The 19,110-nt window shown below is 39.7% G+C and overlaps 1 protein-coding gene across 2 annotated transcripts in view; it reads left to right on the top strand.

The window, feature by feature from the left end:
- The window catches only part of LOC129726593 (uncharacterized), a 266,791-nt gene that overhangs the window by 224,115 nt on the left and 23,566 nt on the right, over nucleotides 1-19,110 (top strand). For both annotated transcript variants that reach the window (XM_055683502.1, XM_055683494.1), the window contains 3 exons: nucleotides 105-232; nucleotides 300-437; nucleotides 11,758-12,222. In XM_055683502.1, coding sequence (XP_055539477.1) covers nucleotides 105-232; nucleotides 300-437; nucleotides 11,758-12,222 — 731 coding nt within the window. The remainder of the gene's footprint in view (nucleotides 1-104; nucleotides 233-299; nucleotides 438-11,757; nucleotides 12,223-19,110) is intronic.

The following is a 19,110-nucleotide window of genomic DNA, read 5'->3' as shown; positions in this document are numbered from 1 at the left end:
TGTCATTCCAACAAGACCATCTGTCGCAATTATTTTTTACCGTAAGCTTGATCGGAATTTAAGATTATGCTATTCTTTTCTCTTTTTCTTTTCAACTACGCCAGATAACCGTTCGGACTTCGACGTCGTTCGACTGCAGGAAGACATCACCTTGGCAGGATTCACCCCACTGATGTACGACGTCCCGGAACCGATCTTCACTCGTCGCGATCGGGATATGGAAGAAGCCCAGGTTTGTCGCGAATCAGCGAAAGTTTCGAACCACTAATATTTATCCTTTCTCTTCGATCTCATTCCAGAATGCCCTCCGAGTGCAGAAGCTCATCTTCTTCGGAACGGGATGCCTCTGCAAGTGCGAACCGCCGGTGCTGCGGAAAGTTTCCACCCCAGACGGCGCCGAAGAGTTCATCAGCATTGTACAAAACCGAATAGAAGGGGTAAGTGTCATTAACTGTCTCTATTCGAATTCTATGAAAACGACATTAGAAAAAAAAAAAAAACCCGAACCATTGACCCAGTTCCAAACAATTTGAGCAGCGAAAAAAAAATTGAAACCGACCCAGACCTTCTGACATTGATCATCATCCGCCTGCCCACCAACGATAATCCGAACGTGTCCTAAATTCCTTGATTTTGTTTGTGCGTCTCCGGACAATAAAGAGTTCGCGGTCAGTTCGAGACAGAGACAGAGAGAACCGCGCCGGAGGCTGCGTGCAATTTGTTAAAGCTGGACCATCACAAATCATCCGACGGCGGCCACCTGCGGGGTCTTCCTAAATCATTGCTCGGTCTTTTGTCTCTGTCTCTCTCTCTTTTATACACGCTTCGGATTTCGGGGTCCCGGAGCCGGAATTTCACATATTGGATCAATTAAAGTGTCGCACACGCGGCGCGGTTCCACACAGTCCCACCGGCGGCGACGGCGACGGTGGCCGCGGGGTTTCGCTGTTGTTCGCTTCGCTTTCGGTGGGAAACCCTGTCTCGAGGGCCTTCCCGTGGGCCAAACAAACAAGCAAACCGAAACCGAAATGAAAACAATTATGAATACACCCGAGCTAACGAGTGCGCAAATTTCGCCTGAAATTGAGATTAGTTATTTATGTTGGACATAAACATTGCGCTTTAGCCACATGGAGTAAAACTTCTGTCTCTCATGTCAGCTTAGGGTCGGCTCGTAATTTGAGTGAGAAATCTCGGAGGAGCGGTGCAGAATAACAAATTGAAATTAATTTGGCTTGGTATATCTGGTTGCAGGAGATCACGATTTTTGTGTTATGATTGCAGTTTATCTGCGATTTGTGATTGTTGCTTTGATTATAATTATTTATGAAAGTTTTTCATTATGGGTTTGATTTCGTTCTATTTTTACCTAATTTATATTCATTGGAAAAAAATGTGGGGAGATTATTTGGTATTAGTACAAAATAAACGCGAACTTGAATAGCTTCTGCTGTAAACTGGAAAATCGAAAATGATGAAAATTTCAGAGCCTGCAAGAGAATTGTCGAGAAATAAATTGACGTCCGGAAGGTTAAGGTAACGAATTTAGCTCTGATAGCTTGAATCTCAAGCCTGAAAACCAAAGTTAAAATTCCAAATCAGAAGTCCAAAAATGCGGATTCAAAAGCTCGAAGCCATAAACAAACCTGGATTCAGAATTATTTTATTGAAAATCATATCAAAAATTCACATCCATAATATGTTTTCTAAATTACGTAAACTGAAAGATGGAATTTTCAATATGAGTAATTCTCGCTGACACAGTTCCAGGTCTTGTAAAAATGACATTTTTGTGTCTAAAAGGCACCAAGGGGTCAAACGTATTTTGAGTTATTCTTGACATTTTTATTGATCTATTTCGTTGAAATTAGACAATAGACACTCTTCAAGCAGCTCGTCTTTTTGAAGAGAAATTAGAGAGCTTTCATTTGAAGTAGGAAAAATTATCCGTCATCTTCGATTTCATCGCCATTCTGGATTTTTGAGAAACACGTATTTTTGAGCAAGTTTGCAACCACAGATTTTAAGTTTGACATCACCATTGGAAAAAAATAGGTGAACAACGAGTTTTCTCTGCCATACAGATAACTTTTCGATATGGGATCAAATGGATCAAAACGCTACTATGTTTTATGGCCGACGTTTCGGCCTTTGGACATAAACTTCCTTAGGAGGAAAAACAGTTGTTCAGTTTTTCGCTTTGTGCGTCGTACGAAAAACACTAGCAACAGAAGGGAATTTCCTCCACTCAAAATGGAGCGAAAACTTTAATGATTTAATGAATGAATTTCTGCAATAGACAATGTACTTGGTGGTACTGAAGAAGCAGAGCTTTGTAGACAAATTACTTCATTTTTGCAAATTCAAATTACGCAAATCGGCTCGATGGCCAAACATGGTTGAAAATTTAGCTGCGCAGCTTCGTGGAATCCAAAACGTACTAAAATCTAAATTTAATAGAATTGGGCCATTCGATATAAAAGGACCTTAAGCTAGGGTTTCTCAGGCTCCTATACACAAATACTTCCCTCCCGACTAAAAAACTCTGATCTAAACCTTCGGAAATTGCATCCACCCATAGCATGTCATTCGCTTTGGTTACATGCTTGGAGGTGATGATAAGGTCATTGAAGAAGATAAGAAATTAGTAAATCTGGGAGAAAACAAGCACCTCAACACGTAAGAGCTTACTTCTCAATAAGTGACACTGCAAAAAGAAATAAAACAACGTTCGGCCAACTAACGAAAAAAATAACAGGAGGGTTGTGTGCAAAGCCACGACCGCAAGGTTGAAGTAGAATACTTTTACAAGAAAGATAACCCGGCTGCTTGCGTGTCAGTCATTTTTTCTAGTAAATAAACGTTGAATAATCAAATCAAACGAATTTTGCGCATCAACAAGGATTGACCATTTTCAAGAATATAATAAGTTGCTTGTCATGGTTGGGGCTTGACAATTTTTGAATTTTGAGATGAAATTTTTTCGGATGTCGTGCTCATGACTGAAGGAAAAGATAATTTAGTACGTTTTGAGACACGGAGATGAAGTAAAATTTATAACTTTTACAAATTTAAAAATGTAAACTAACTCATTAGAAAATATTAACTCTTCAATCAAGTTTTTATTTCATCCTGAAAAGGACAATTTGCTGTTCATTTTAGTATCGGATAAGATGCCGATCACATCTTTGCGTTATCACTGACAGTGTGAATAAAATATTCCTTGTGATAAAATAAACAGTAAAAAGCTGATTTAACACTCAAAACTAGATGGCTCACGTGTTGTCAAAATGAGTCAACTTTTCATTGAATGCATTTACTAGTGCCCACTATCGCACAGAGACTGCATTTCACTAAAGGGCCTCACTGCATCAGCTGCTATCGATGCTGAGATCCGCTGCAACTAGTGCGCTATCCATAGCCATGCCACATTTGTGCCCGCTATATGCTGCCATCCACTGTCCCTCAATCAGCTGGCCCAGCTGCTATCGTTTCTGGAATCCGCCGCAACTAGTGCGTTATCCATTGCTACGCCACAGCTGTGGCCGCTTTTCGCCATCGCTGGTATCCACTGCACTGCCAGTGCTGCTGCTAAGAGAGGACGACTGCTGTTGTCGCTGTCTAGAACTATTATGAGCGGCTTCGGCTGAAACAGGCTCTTATATAGGCCAAATAGCATGTTTTAAACTGCAAGGTATATGATTCTGTCGACCGTGCTAGGGAAGCAATCATATAACGACCAATCAGAGGTCGAATTTTCCGTTTAGACAAGGCTTGAATATTTTCAATAGTGCAATAGTGTGAATAATAAAATTACAATTATCTTCTTTTGAGAAGAATCTTAGAAGATTTTCCAATTTATTTCTGCAAGAACGAAGGAAATCCATCGAATACTAACCGATTTATTAGCATTTGAAATTGGACATATTTTTCACTTTTTTCGGTTTTAGATTTTCATTTCACATCCCTATGTAGCTGAACTTCCTGAGAGAAGTATTCTACTTCAAAAAACACACATACACATTTGTGCGTGGCCCCAACAGCGTTCTTACTGCCTGTTAGCTAAAATCGGAATTTTGATTTTGGGTTCCAGATGTCAGATGATCAGTTTGGAATTTGGACTTTAGGTTTTTTTCGGATTCACGAACGTCTTTCGCAATTTTTAAAAATTTCAAGACATTTTGAATTTTGATTTTTTGAATTGAGAATTCAATAAATTGAATTTATATTTTGCATTCTAGATTTCGATTTGTTATTTTTTTTCTCACAACCTTAAAAAGATTGATGTAAAACAAAGTCAGAAAAATCCAAACCCTTGATGCTTCATTTCGATACGGAACTTGACCTTCTGTTTATTATATACAGATTTCGCAGCCAACTGTTTGATGTACAGGACAATTGCTAGGGCTAGGATGATCCCACTGATACCAGCTATCTTTCCCGAGCAGAGACTCGAACCTACGACGACTGGTTTGTTAGGCCAGCATCGTACCTCAAGACCAGCTGGAAAGTTACAAAGTCATAAAAAAAAAAAATATCGTACAGAATAATAATAATAAGGCACAGATAACATCGAAAATGCCGAAATTAACTAAAAATGTCAATTAATATCTAGCGATCCCAATCAAATGAAAAAAAAATCAGTTTCGACTCAACTGTTAAATCGTATAGTCGGTTTTGATTCACTTCGTAAACGCCGGTCATAGAACAATAGGCTATTGTTTTCGAGAAATTATGGTATTCTGTGTCGAAATGATGTTGATAATTCGACCTGATTATACGACTTTTTAACTCGATACTAGAGGACCAAATTGAGGACTGACTGGAGTCCAGGAGTAGAAGTATTGCATTGTAACCGAGTAGTAGGGGCGCATAGGAACCCGGACCTTATAAACTCTAGTTGATCACCGTTCTTTTTGTGGCGAAGATCATAGATGTCGTAGCTAAACGTTCCCGAACAAAAAGTGTCCATGCTACATTTAGGAGAATGAAATACAGGATAGACTAAGGCATCTCCTACCCGAATGCTAAACGCTTGCACGAAGCCCACTCTACCTCAGTCTTCACCACCCATTTGCCGTGAGGGATTCTTGCAACCTAGCAGCATAAGCCCTATTGACCCGAAAACGTAGGCTGGTAACGTCCCAACCAGTTTTGAACGAAATCTTGCAATACTCTCACCCATTAAATCCCACTCGTAATTCAAGATAAAAGAGGTCTTGCATATCTTGCAAAGCTCTACAACGCACCGTAACCCCCAAGAGAATACAATTGATGCGCAGAAAAGCAAACTTTACCCAGGAAAGCCACGGCCCCTCCGAACTCGCAAGGAGATCAGAAGAAAGCAGCAGGAAAAGGAGGACCAGGATGGAAAAAGGCAAAATTGGTTGTCCTCTGGAAGAACGAAAAATTGGGCCAGGGTAGCCACACCCCCGTCGTACCGGTCGCTACAAGAAGAGGCCCTCACTTAATGGAACACCCAAGGATGGTAACATCCGTTTCACGTGGAAAAATGAAGGAGAAAAAATCAAAAGCCGGATGCTTAACTAGAATGGGAATGAGTCGGATGGCTTATCCTTCGAAAGCAGGAAATGGAGTAGCTAGAAGTTACGAAGCCAATCTCTAGGTGGGCTAGTGTTCTCGCTCGACGAAAGAATAGCGGATCTGAGTCATTCCATGCTACTTTGCAAATCGATCCTGATCAACCATTTCCGATTTTGCTGAAACTTTTCACAGTTGCTTCTTTTTGATACTTATGATATCAGTTCTTCATGTAGACTCGCGATTGCTGTTCCAAAAGAACCTATCCAAAATTGTTGCGGATAGATAAAAATTTTTATATCAGAAAAACAGCTTGTTTGATTGAAATGGTGTCATCAGCAAAGCTGTAGGTAATCAAATTGCGGTTCTAAAAAAATATATACACTGGAAAATAAAACTAGAAACAAACCTCGAAAAAAAAAAGTTCAGAGTGAAAATGTTGAAATATTCAATAACCATCACCAAATTTTGACAGATATAACTTTGTTGTAGACACCATTTCAATCCAAAAAGCCGTTTTTCTGATATAGAAATTTTCATCCATCAATCATCATTTTGGTTGAGCCCAGCAGTCGCGAGTCTACATGAAGAACTGATATCATGAAATGACCTCTTTATCAAAAATAAAAAAAGACAACTGTGAAAAGTTTTAGCGAAATCGGAAATGACATGCTAAAAAATTTTTTCTTTACCTATTTTCCATGGAATGCTTCATCTGTGTCGACAAATAGACGACGATGGTGACCTCCTTAACAAATAACGCCCAGTCAAAGAAGAAGGTCGAGGCAACATTCTCCAGGAATCCCCGGCCCGAAAGCTGGCGGGCCGCACGGTCCCTGCTGAACGGCTTGCGGATCCGTGTAGATCAGCACAATGCTCCAGAATGCCAAAAGTCATCCACTCCACAGGCAAAACTTGAAACGTTAAGACCCATTCATTATCCCACAAACAAATGAGTCTCCGTAGCCATTCAGTGGAACTCTACCGGTTTCCTCCACAATTTGGCCGACTTCGAAATGCTGATCAGGGGCAATCCAGCACCAATTCTTGCTCTTCAAGAAAACCACCGAATCTCCTCAGAAGGTATAGGTAGAACACTAGGAAGGAAGTACAGCTGGAACCATAGGCAGACCGACCATACAAGTTGGAATATCGCACACAGCGACTCAAATTCACACCAATCTGCCGTTATCTGCCACTAAAACTCTGGCTACGATGCCAAGTTCGAATGTCTCAGGGCCCTAGGGGAAATTTACAGAGGTTTTTGGGCATATCCCTGAGCCTCGTCTGTTTGAAGACTACTGCAGTTGTCATTCGAAATAGGGTAACAAAAAGAAGAACAAACGGGAATTCGTCGTTGCAGGTGTATTAGCACAGGGGTTCCTAGACCTTTTGCTTGGCGGAACACTTTTCCTGGCTAAAATGTTTAACAAAACACTTGCATCCTTGAATCTATGAATTTGAGAATTTCACACTATCTTGTCTTTTACGTTGATGTAAACATTCAAGTCAGAAACAAATATCAATTCTTTGATCAATTGCGGTATTATTTTGGAGCACTTGCAAAAGCTTCGCGGAGAGGCGGCGGCCTAGTGTGGTTGGTAACGTCTCCGCCAACCACGCTCGACGCCTGGGTTCGAATCCCACCGCCGACATAGGTGTCGATGGTTGTGAGGTGGCGTGATCCACTCACAACCAACCCAACTGGTCTAGATTCAATCCTAGCCGACACCGGGAGATTTTCTGTGGCGAAAAAACTCTGGGATCCCGCCTTCCATCGCATGAGGAAGTAAAGCCGTTGGCGCCGGTCCGTCAATAAACGGGTCGTGAGTTACGGTCCTGGGTGTGGAGTCGCCTCCCTGGGCGTCGGTAATTGGCCACAACAGTGGCGGAAATAGACCGACGGAAAATAAGCGAGAATAAAAAAAAAAGCTTCGCGGAGCACCAGTTGGAAACCCCTGTGTTAGAGGATGTCAAGCTCACTATTTTAAGCGATGGATCTCACTTCTTCTGAGGAAACATCAATATGCCAATGAGCGAATGGCATCATGATTCGAGTGGAAAACCTGTAAAGATTCGATGGAAAGTGACCATAGCAGACGACAACCACATCTCAGCATCAATTCGAGACAATCAGCCTGGCAGCATCCCAGAGCTAACCGACACAATCATTCGAGCGGCAGAAGCTGCGATTCCGAAAACCAGCCGAAAGCTAGGTAGAGAAGCTTTGCACTGGTATTAATACTGGTAGTAGGGAAAACTATAAGAGCCCTTCGAAAGGCCCTCCATGTTGTCAAACAGCTGGAAGTATGAATTCTCGCTGAAGTCAATAATGGAACAGTATCGAGCAGCGCGGAAACAAATAGAGGAGGATAGCGAATCGTGCCTCTTGTGAAAGACTTTTAGATAATATCAGTGAAGGACACCACCCACCGAGGTTTGGGACCGGAACAACTTCACAACGGTGAGCGGCTAGCCACAGGTTGTAACCCCTCTCCCACAAACACACAACTCTGCTCATCTATAGAGCTGATCAAGTAAATGGAACCAAATTTGGCATGTGGATGATTTTAGGGGTAACAAATATGTCCATATTGGTTCGACACCCCTCCCTCTTCTGTGAGGGAGGGGTCCCATACAAATGAAACACAAATTTCTGCACATCTCGACAACTAACCAAATAAATGGAGCTTAATTTGGCAGGTGAATGTTTTTAGGGGTAACAAATAAGTAAATAATAGTATAATAGTCCTCCCTCTTCTGGAAAGAAGAGATTTCCTATAAACGAAACACACATTTCTGCGCATCTCGAGAAATAATCAAGTAAATGAAACCAATGATATGTTGAGGTTTTAGAGAGTAAGAAATATGCAATATGCATATTTCCGTAATCGATATGGTGCATAGAAGCAAAGACCCTGGACACCATTTTGAATTTAAAGATGACCACTCTCAGTCTCTGGAAAACAACCGACATAACTGAATACCTCCCAATATGAATATTTCCAGAACAGAGGTGATGTACAGAAGTCAAAAGTCGATAATGTTGTCGTTCCGATAAAAACCTTCATTTCAAACGATTTGTCTTTTTATGGCCGTTTCGTCATACATTTGCAGACTATGAACAATTAAATTATAATAAAATTACTCAATTAAACACAAAAATGGGCGGGACGAAGTTTGCCGGGTCAACTAGTAATTATATATAATTTGAAAATGTAGGATTTAGAAGGATAAAACAGGTAAATGCGATCCACCAGATAATACTAAGGATCTGGGCGGATTACCAATGCCGAACGACTGGTTGGAAGGCCTCATATGCCCCATCTATACGAAGGGCCTTCGATTGGATTGTGGCAACTATCGAGGGATAACGTTGCTCAACTCCGCATATAAAGTGCTCTCCCGTATCCTGTTCTTCAGATTGAGACCGTTAACGGAATCCTTTGTTGGCGAACACCAGGCTGGTTTTCGATAAGGGCGTTCCACGACGGATCAAATTTTCACCCTGCGACAGATCCTCGATAAGTTCCGAGAGTACAACTTATCGACTCACCATCTGTTTGTGGACTTCAGGGCGGCATACGACTCAGTGAAAAGAATCGAGCTGTGGAAGATCATGCTGGAACACGGTTTCCCCACGAAGCTAATTAGGGTGAAACCTCATTGAATCCAAAAATGGCCGACTTCGAGTCACCACTTCGATGTCTTAAAAGCACAAGACTCGGAAATACTTATTGCGTTCCCTATGAAAATTCTATTTTATGTTTGCTTCACCACAGCAAACATAAAATAGCATTTTCACAGGGAACGCATTAACTATTTCCGAATCTTGTGCTTTCGAAAATTCGAAGTGGTGGCTCGAAGTCGGCCATTTTTGGATTCAATGAAGTTTCACCTTAAGCTGAGTCGTATGACGCTGGAGGGATCAAAATCGTGCGTGCGGATAGCTGGCGAGACATCAGCCGCGTTCATAACGTTGGATGGACTGAAGCAGGGGGATGCGCTCTACAACCTACTGTTTAACATCGCTCTTGAGGGTGCGATACGAAGAGCAAAGGTGGAAAGAAACGGTACGATTATCATGAAATCTCACATGCTTCTTGGCTTTGCGGACGACATCGATATCAACCGACAGGCCGTGGAGGAGGACTTCGTACCTTTTAAGAGGGAAGCAGCGAGATTGGGACTTCTCATTAAATCTGCCAAAACGAAGTACATGGTAGCTGGCAGAGAGCGTGGGAGTCCCCGTGGTGTTGGTGCTGAGGTGGAGATAGATGGGGAACGATTTGAAGTGGTTGATGAATTCGTTTATCTTGGTACACTTGTGACATGTGACAACGATATGAGCCGTGAAGTGAAACGACGAGTTGCAGGCGCGAACAGGGCTTTCTATGGATTACGTAACCAGCTAAGGTCCCGTAGTTTGCAAACTCGCACAAAACTAGCGCTGTATAGGACGCTGTTATTCCCGGTGGCCCTTTACGGACATGAAGCATGGACGCTGCAGGAAGCTGATCGAGGAGTGCTCGGAGTTCTTGAACGTAAAGTTCTGCGATCGATACTGGCGCAGACGCATTAATCACGAGTTGTACCAGGTATACAAACATGCTGATATAGTGAAGGCAATACAGCGGGGCAGGCTTCAGTGAGCTGGAAATGTCCGTTAGCCAACAAAGTAAAGTAAATAAGTACTTCCCAGCCCATTGTGCCTTCGATGTCAACCCTAACATTGCTTCAAAATTAGAATTCAATTGTGGCTGTAAATAATCCAATCGAAATTTGGAATTGGAACGCAATTTGAACAACCTCGAAATGCTGATCAGGGACAATCTAGCACCAGTCCTTGCGCTACAAGGCATCAGGAAAAATGTGCTTACTTCGGGCTCTTTAATCGCGAATGGACCAAAAGAACCTTCGACAGAGCTGGAGGCAAAGCTTGGTTGTCAAACTAAATTCATACCGAAAATAAGGAAGAGGTTAGTCAACAGACGCCTGAAACACTTTCTGGAAACTATCGGCCTTCAAAACAAACCGGGGATCAAAACTTGGGACGGGGACTCATTTCGCGGACTCGGATGAACACTCCAGCAGACTTGAAATGGGAGCACCCGGCAATAAGCAATCTGGGGCTTGTCAGATAACATCCTACAGTTTATTGAAAAATTTCTGCCTAAAAGAACGCTTCAAGTAATAATAGGCTACAGTCGAGAGTTGTTCCGGAGTTATCATGAACACTGTGTTTTTCAAGCTAACATTTCTATTCTAGCATACACAGACGAAATCCTCCTAATCTCAAAGTCTTGATTTCATTAGATTCACAAAACAATTGATTTTTTTTATGATTTATGGATTCGACTTCTTCATCATGACCCTTAGAGTGATGACTTAGAGTTATGACATTGGAATTTACTATGAAAAAGAAAAGTGTAATGGATGCAAGCTTCTGAGTTGTGACATAGAACTACGTCTCTACGGAAATTCCACTACAGGAGTGTTAAATAAAAATCTAAAAACGGAATAGGGGGCGCGATATGTCTATCTTCAAGTGGTTTTCAACGAATTCCCTTCATTCTTGCAGCAAAGTAATCTTTTGGAAAATTAGCTACCTATCCGCCCAGATGCAGAGAATTGTAATTTCATTATGGGAAATATTGTACTCTTGAAAATTGTAGAGCCTTGATTCCAACCAACCAGCGTTCAGCTTTCCCTAGCACGGTCGACAGAAAATTATCCCTAGTCAACCGGGAATGCAGTCTTTGGGCTATATATGCTAACTTGGCTTCTTCTCGAACCAATCATTTTACTAGCGGATGGTACGATGGACGTTCACATCTTAGTCAGAAATTTACGATCAATGTTCCGATTTTAGATGAATCAACAAACTGTCCTCTTCAACGCACATTGAAAAAGTTGTGGTTATTTTCTCTCAGGTAGATTAAAGACTAAGCTTTAACTAGTAAAACCCCATGTTTTTTAATCCAGGCGTTTATTTTATACGATTTAATGATGTTATTTTTTATACAGACAATGACGATGACAAAAACATTAACAGGTAAATTAAGTCTAAACTAACTGATCTTGAAAAGTAGTCTATCGAAACCTTATAAAAATGGTTCAGACTTTTTTTTAATTGTGTTTCTCCACAACATTTTAAAAGAACATTTTTCTCATGCATTTTTTTTCTCTTTCTCCTTGGCAACCGTAACACCATAGTCGAGTGATTCAGAGATCCTGTTGGAAAGCTTCAGTGAGGACGAAAGTGAGAGTCAACAGCCCCAGAGCGGCAAGGAGCAGGAAAAAATCAAAACCAATTGTGATGTCCAGCAACCACAACAGCAGCAGCAACAGCAGAAACAATCGCAAAAGAAGAAAGACTCAGTCAACAGCGTCGGTGAGGATAGCAAGAAAAACAACAACAACAACAGCACCTCTTCGTCCTCGAAGGGCAACAAAAGGCGCAGTGGGAATGCTAAAAACAACGCCGCTAGTAACAATAGTAACACAAATACTAACAATAACAACAATAATAACAACAACAACACCAGTGCATCCAGTGTGAATCAAGTTCGAACTCCGGAAGCGACTAAGAGTAACCAGGAGATTCGGCGTCTTCTTCGCCGCAAGGACGAGCTGGAACGCAAGCAAAAGATGCAGGAGAAGTACACCCAACGGTTGCAGGTGAGTTTTCTATAAAAATCCTAACACTAGATATTAAACTCAAACGAATTATTCAATCAATTATGTAAAATAGTCGAGCCGTGAAGTGCGCACCTTTCAACGGGGCTTTTATTATTTCCACGCTTTCCGTCGTTGGCTGCTGGTTTCCTACGGGAATTATTGGCACATTCGGCGCCGCTATGAATATTCATATCGGACAGAAGGGGTCATAAAATCGGGTCCACATTCAAATCCGCACAAGGAATCTGTCCGCGCATCGCTAATTGATTGCCAGTTGGAGCGATTTTTACGCCCCATTCCCGATCATCATCAATCCGCGGGAACCATATTATCTCACGCTCGAACTGTGTCCAACTGGCTTTTTTTTAATGCTCAGGCTTATTTTTTTGTCCTCGCGTCCGATTTAGAAGAGGACACTACCGCGTTTTTTGAAAAGAACCTCAATCTAGGTCACCTAATTCATTTACCCGGATTCGCAAGTTTCGCTTCGATCGCTTTCAACCAGATTAAAGGTTTTGATTTACTGGAATTGCTTAATATTCGGGTTATGAGAAATTGAATCATTAATTCTTTTATTCATATTCATGTAGCATCTTTCGTGATCTCGCGGGTCCAACTTGCAACCTCTTTTTTTGTGAAATCAATATATGCTAATATGACGGATAATAACTTTCGGTTTAAATAAACTATATTAAAAAGCAAATTTCCTTAAATAATGGCACAAAATAATCTGCAGCGAAAATTTGAAAGCAAATTAACATCAAACTAGATTAGAAAACGATCTACGGAACGAATCAGTGAACACGAAAGGCAATCAAAATCTTGATGGAATTAGGACAAACCGGACAGAATATTGATTCACTGCGCTGAAACAAAGGCAATTCAAAATGGATTGGCCAATAAAAAATCAAACGACCAATCTCCGCAGGCCCAACTGCTTTTATCAAGTTAATCAGATCCGCGATCTCCGTCAACCACGAAGCGCCTAATCAGAGAAATTGCAAAAAAGAAACTGCTGCTGCGACGGTGTGGGACCAAACAGGTGAAACCCAGAAGCCATCATCAGCCATCTTCCGGCAGCTTCCAATTTGCATATCGAATTTCACCTAATCATAAAAACGTAAGACCGTAAAACCGCAAAAAGTTTTTTTTACTCTACCAAGATGTAGAAGACCCTTAATCCCCTAAACCGGATGGAGTCGCACTTATAAAGACCGGCTTTAGTGGAACGCAACATAAAGATTGACTTTCCTCTCTTCTCAAATGTGTGTCTTCGAAACCTTTCGACCTTTTATGCTAATGTTCTCCCGCTGGGAGCCCCTCCACAAATGTATGTATTTTCGATAGCCCCAATTAATGGAACATTGCTTGATCGATCCCGAGAAGTGATCGTGGTTGCAAAACCCCATGTTCTTCGGTGAAAAAGAAAAAAACTAGCCAGGGGCAAGGTAAAACGGTTCGAAACAAGTCCGATGGCTCTTAGTTAATCGTTGTGTTATTCTAGGACAGCATCAATAAAAAGGAAGAATGATTTTCGGGATTCGATATGGTCTCTCTTTTAATCGGTCTCCGCCCTTTCTCCCCATACCCCATACTTGGTTTAAAACAGAGATTGAGCCGCAAATCATTAGAAAAGCAAAGGGGTAAAGCAGAACAGTTAGATAGAACGCTGCTGCTGCTGCTGCTGTCGCGGCAAGGGCGAAGGGGAAATTACCGCTAGCTTAATGAGAAGGTTCTATGGGAGCCGCTGAGTGGCCTCTTCTTGTGTGATAGAAAATTCACAACAGCCGAAATGTCTGGCTTTTGGAGGTCTACGACCGGACCGCGCGCGCACGTCTGAGGGTAAGAATGGAGGATATCCTTCCCACGAAACCAATTAGGTAATGACTAGCCTTCTGGGCGCGCTCCGCTGTGGACGCGGTGGCGTTCTTTTGGTCGGTCATCGGCAGCTGGACTTAGCCCCAATCTGAGGAAGCATAAATCAAGATGAAAGACGATCGCCCGGCCACGCTGCTGGTGTCGGACACGTGCTCTTCTAATTTCATTTATCATGCGCGTTTCCCGTTGGTTATTAATTAGTTTTGACAGGCATTCCTTCGAATGTTGTTAGCCTAGAGGCGGCGAAAGTAAATGAAGTATTTTATTTTGGAGATTTTTCCCCCAAATTATGCTAATCATCGGGTTGCACTATGAAATTTGCCCGCCAGATTGATGATGTTTATAATCCTGCTATCGACGGAATTTTTCAGCCTTATCTCAGTAACGTTCTGGTCCATAATGTTAATTGACAGCCAGCTTACGCGTGAGAATCGTTTATTCCTAGGAAGGTTCTGCTTTTTACCCGTTTCATGTTTTCGTTGTTCTTCTCTGTTTCTCAACCTTTATTGCTTAACTTATTTTTTTTTCTCACCTTACTTTATCCTCGTTCACTCTCAGATTTTCTGTTTTAGATACCACTTGCTTCTTGCGAGTATTCCATTTTTCTTATTTTTTGTTGTTGTTATTCTTCATTTTTATCTTGCTCATTACACACCATTTCTCATTTCTCCGTATATTTTTTATCTTTTCTTACTGTGTGTGTCTCCTGTTTATTAATTTTGTCGAAATCGCAATACCTCTCAGTTTTTGTCTGTCTTCATATTGACACTCGCATTTTTTTAAACTTGTCCGTTTACTTACTGTCTTTTTCCGTGTATTCTACTTTACTTTTCATTTGTTACCTCTGAATTTTCTGCTCCATTCCAGATGCTTTCACTCCCATTTCTTTCTGTATGTCGTGTAAAATTGTAGCCTATTCTTTGTTGCTTTGTTTTTTTTTTCAGGTCTGATTTCTCGGAATACTATCTCCCTTACTGTCTAACTTCTTTCATATGAGTAATTTTAATTTCTGCACTCTGCTACGCCTTTTGATTCATTTCTGGATTTTCCTCACGCTCTCTTTCTCTAAACTACACCATTTATCGTTCCATATTTCTTTCGCTCATTATCCTGTACCTAATCCGTTGCTTCTTCTTTTATTCCATTTCCCCGGTTTTATTTGACTCCGCAATTGATTTTGTTGACTGTTTACTCTCTTGTTTTTATCTCCGTTTTTGTTTGTTTCTGCTGAACTCTTTCTTTTACTATTCAATCGTTTTCTTCGTTAACTTTTTGTTTTTCTATATTTTACTAACTTTGATTTTCTTCTTCCTTTTTGGCTTTCTTCCATGGACTTGTTTTTTTCTTATTTGTTTCTATTTATATTCATATGAATCTAATTCTTTTACGGATTTATTCTGTGAGTTTTTTCAGTTTTTTCCTACTTATTCTTACTCTTTGTTTCTCATCACTTTTCTTACTTCTTTTTTTTCTCATCATTTGTCGCTCTACCATCATTCTTTTTTTATTTCGTTTATGGCCAGCTTCAAAATTATGTAGTTCTTTTATTACTATTAACTTAGATCTTTCTTTTTTCACTATAATTTATTGTTTTCTGTGTGAGTTTATTTCTGGCCATCTAGTTAAATTAGTCCACTAACTCTATCTCGTTTCTATCTACCATCCACATAACATTACGTAACTCTTATTATTGTTTCTATTTTTATTTTTTTTTGCTCTCCTCGCCTTTTCTTCTTCTTTTTCTTGCTTTGTGCATGCTAACTTGCCTAGTTTTTTTAAGTTTCTTTATATCTTAAACTTGCTTTCTCACAGTTGGCCTCTCATGCTTTTCCTTTCTCTAACCTCCCTTCTTGTTTGTTTTTTTTTATCTCCCTGCGTTGATTTATTTCATTTTGCTTGCATTCTTTTTTCAGATGTTTAAATTTTTTTGTCCTTTGTTTATTTTTTGCTGTTATTTTCCTTTTTATTTTTGTCTCTCCTTCTTCCTTCTATTTTTACATGCAACTTTGCTCTGTCTTGTCTAATTTTTTCTTCACTTACTCTTTCACCCTTCCATATTTTAATTTATTTTTTATTTAATTTCTGGGGTTTTCTTTGCTCATTCGCCAAATTTTTGTACGTTTTGGTTCTTAATTTCTCTAATTTTTATGTTTTAAACTTATGTTTAACTTCGATCATGTGTTTCTTATATTTTCTGGTTGCTCATTTTTCTTACTGTTAATAATACACTACATTAATAATGTCACTTTTTCTGCTCTATTTTGGTCCACCCTTTTTATTTCTGAAACTATTTCGCTTCTCTTTTTTATCACATACAAATGTTTTAGAACGTTATGTCTCTAAATTAATTGCATTTTATTCTCAGTATTTCAATCCGCTGTTTCCTTTTTTACCGTTTTATACATTCTTACGTGCCTAGTATCTTTCTATTTTTGTTACATTATTTTTCTCTGCGTTCCTACAATTGCTTTCTTAATTTGTTAATATCCATCTTTTTTCTTCTGTTGGTTTGTTTTCTCTCTCCCTATTTTTCGTGTAATATTTTCCATGACTTATTTCTTTGTGCCAGTTCTTACTTTCGATCGCTCTCGTTTTTTTCACAGTCGTTTTCTGATGTTTTTTTTCTCTTTCGCTCTTTTTTATTTCACAAGAAAATTATTCCTTCTCTCGTTATTTAACATCTATCCTCGTTCTTATCTTTCCTTTTCTCTAATTTTTCTCTTTTTCTTTTACTAATGTTGTTATACTGTATCTTTTTTCCTTCTCTCTTGTGAGCTCTCTTGAGCTTGTTTTTCTCATTGTTCAAATCGCATTTTTTATCTAGGTTTCAAATTATTTCAACATTATATTTTTTTAAAAATTCTGGAAGATAGATTCTGGTTCTATTCCGTGCTTTTTTTTATTTTATTTTTTAAATTCTTTTCTCTGTGTTGTCATGGTTGCTTTTCATTTTCCCTTTTGTTTATCCCCCCCCTCCCCCATCCGTTTGTTTTTCTTTGTTATTATCTTCTGTTAATGAATTTTCAACTATTTGTTTCTACGTATTATTTTTCAGTTCTAAATTTATTTTCTTTTTTCCCTACCTTTTTTCTTCATTCCCTTTATTTGGCTTTCGTTGCTGACTCTGTTAATGTAGTCATACTATTTTCTATTTAATTTTCATGATTTTAACTTTTGATTCCTTTTCTTTGGTGTTTTTTTATCTTCCTGCTGAGTCCTTTTTCTCTTTGTTGTCTCATTCCTTTCAATTGCATTCTCTTCTTATCTTTTCTCTATTTTTATTTTGCTTGGCTAGTCTGTTTTCTGTACTTATTTTTATTTTTGTTCCCTTTCATTTTCTCTCTTTATATTGTTTTTCTTGTTGTTTTTTCCCTGATTCTTTCTTAACATTTTCTTCATTCACAGTCTCATATTTTTATCAGCGTTGTTAAACTCGCTCGCAAAAAGCATGCGATACTCCAAGTGGCGTTCTCGCCGCTACCGAAATCTCACACTAGAGATACTCCTGTCGTACTGTTTCTCATTCTCTTCTCCTTTTTTCATTTCACACTACCGAGCGTTGATGCTTGCGAGTTTTCTCATAGGCCGACACGCACTCTCGCTCGCGTACTTTCCCACTCGCGTGTACCTCCCTTTCTCGCGAGCACAACCGTCAAGACGCATTATGACGATACGGAGTGACAAGGTACGACAAAGCGGAGTGGCGAAAAAAATATTTCGATGGGTAGGCAGGGATGCCACATATACAGATTTTTCAGTACTTATACAGATTTTTGCGTATTTTTTATACAGATATCTGTATATACAGATTACAGATTTTCTGGAAATAGTACAGAACTTTACAGATTTTTTTTTGATTTTCGTGAGGTCGCGAAACAAACTTTTCGATATAGTTGAAAATCGAAAAAGAACTCAAATGCTATTGAGCGTATTGGAGGTTTCATTATATTTATATGTTACGCATAAACGTGTGCATAATTGTGTTTTTTATTTTAAGGGATATGTCCAGTACATATGCAGATATTTATACAGATTGAAATACCACCAAGGTGATTTTCTGAGATTCGAAATACAGTTGAAATTGTGGCATCACTGCGAGTAGGTGGTCGAATATCATACACGTTCAAGCATGCGATTCTATATAGATTTATCACCCCACTTTCGCTCGTCGGTGCACGATGCAAAACTGCTTGGCATCAGTTTAGCGATGGACAAGCCGCATGCGTGAGTCGGTGAACGAAGCATTTTCGTTTTCGGGCACATTTTTTCAAGCACTCCTAGTCAAGTACTCTTATTCGAGTACTCGCGTATTTGGCGTGAGTAAAAAAGCAAAAGAGAATTCGCGAGCGGCTGTATGCTGGCTGCTGCTCTGGCAAATGCATGGATAATAAAGAGTTTCTCGAAAATGTGTGTGCGAACGACTGGAGAAGCGTAGCACACATCTCAGTCTCGAGCAGAAAGGAGTGGATACGTTTTGCTTCTCGCTCGTTTAGCAACGCTGATTTTTATTTCGTTAATTGATATTTTATTTTTGTTTTTCATCTTCTGTACCTGTTTTCTTGTACAATCTCTATTGTTTTTTTTTTTATTATTCTAGTGTCGCTCTCCTGTTTTCCGCTCTTCCAAATTTCGCCACACGTATTCATTTTGTGAAATTCTTTTCGGACTATCTATTCATACACTAAAGTCTTTTTTACACGTAAGATGCGTTTTAAACTTGTATGAGACCGCGAAAAAAGACTTTTTCGAGTTAAAAATATTACGAAGAAAATCGTCCCAAAATATTTGAACGACATTTGAATACGGTAGTGGTCAATCTAGTGACCAAAATGCAATATTTTGAATTACCAGTAATCACACTAAAAATTGTGAATTTTTTAAAAACGACTACACTTAAGTCGCTTCTTACGCGGGGGATACGTGCCGCGTAAAAAAACCGCGTAAATTCGGCCATAGGATATGATCAAAGTCAAAAGACAAATCGTTTGAAATGATTGGTTTTATCGAAAT

This window comes from Wyeomyia smithii, chromosome 1 (assembly GCF_029784165.1).
Source record: "Wyeomyia smithii strain HCP4-BCI-WySm-NY-G18 chromosome 1, ASM2978416v1, whole genome shotgun sequence".
Lineage (NCBI taxonomy): Eukaryota > Metazoa > Arthropoda > Insecta > Diptera > Culicidae > Wyeomyia > Wyeomyia smithii.
This window is presented reverse-complemented; position numbering and strand designations above follow the sequence as displayed.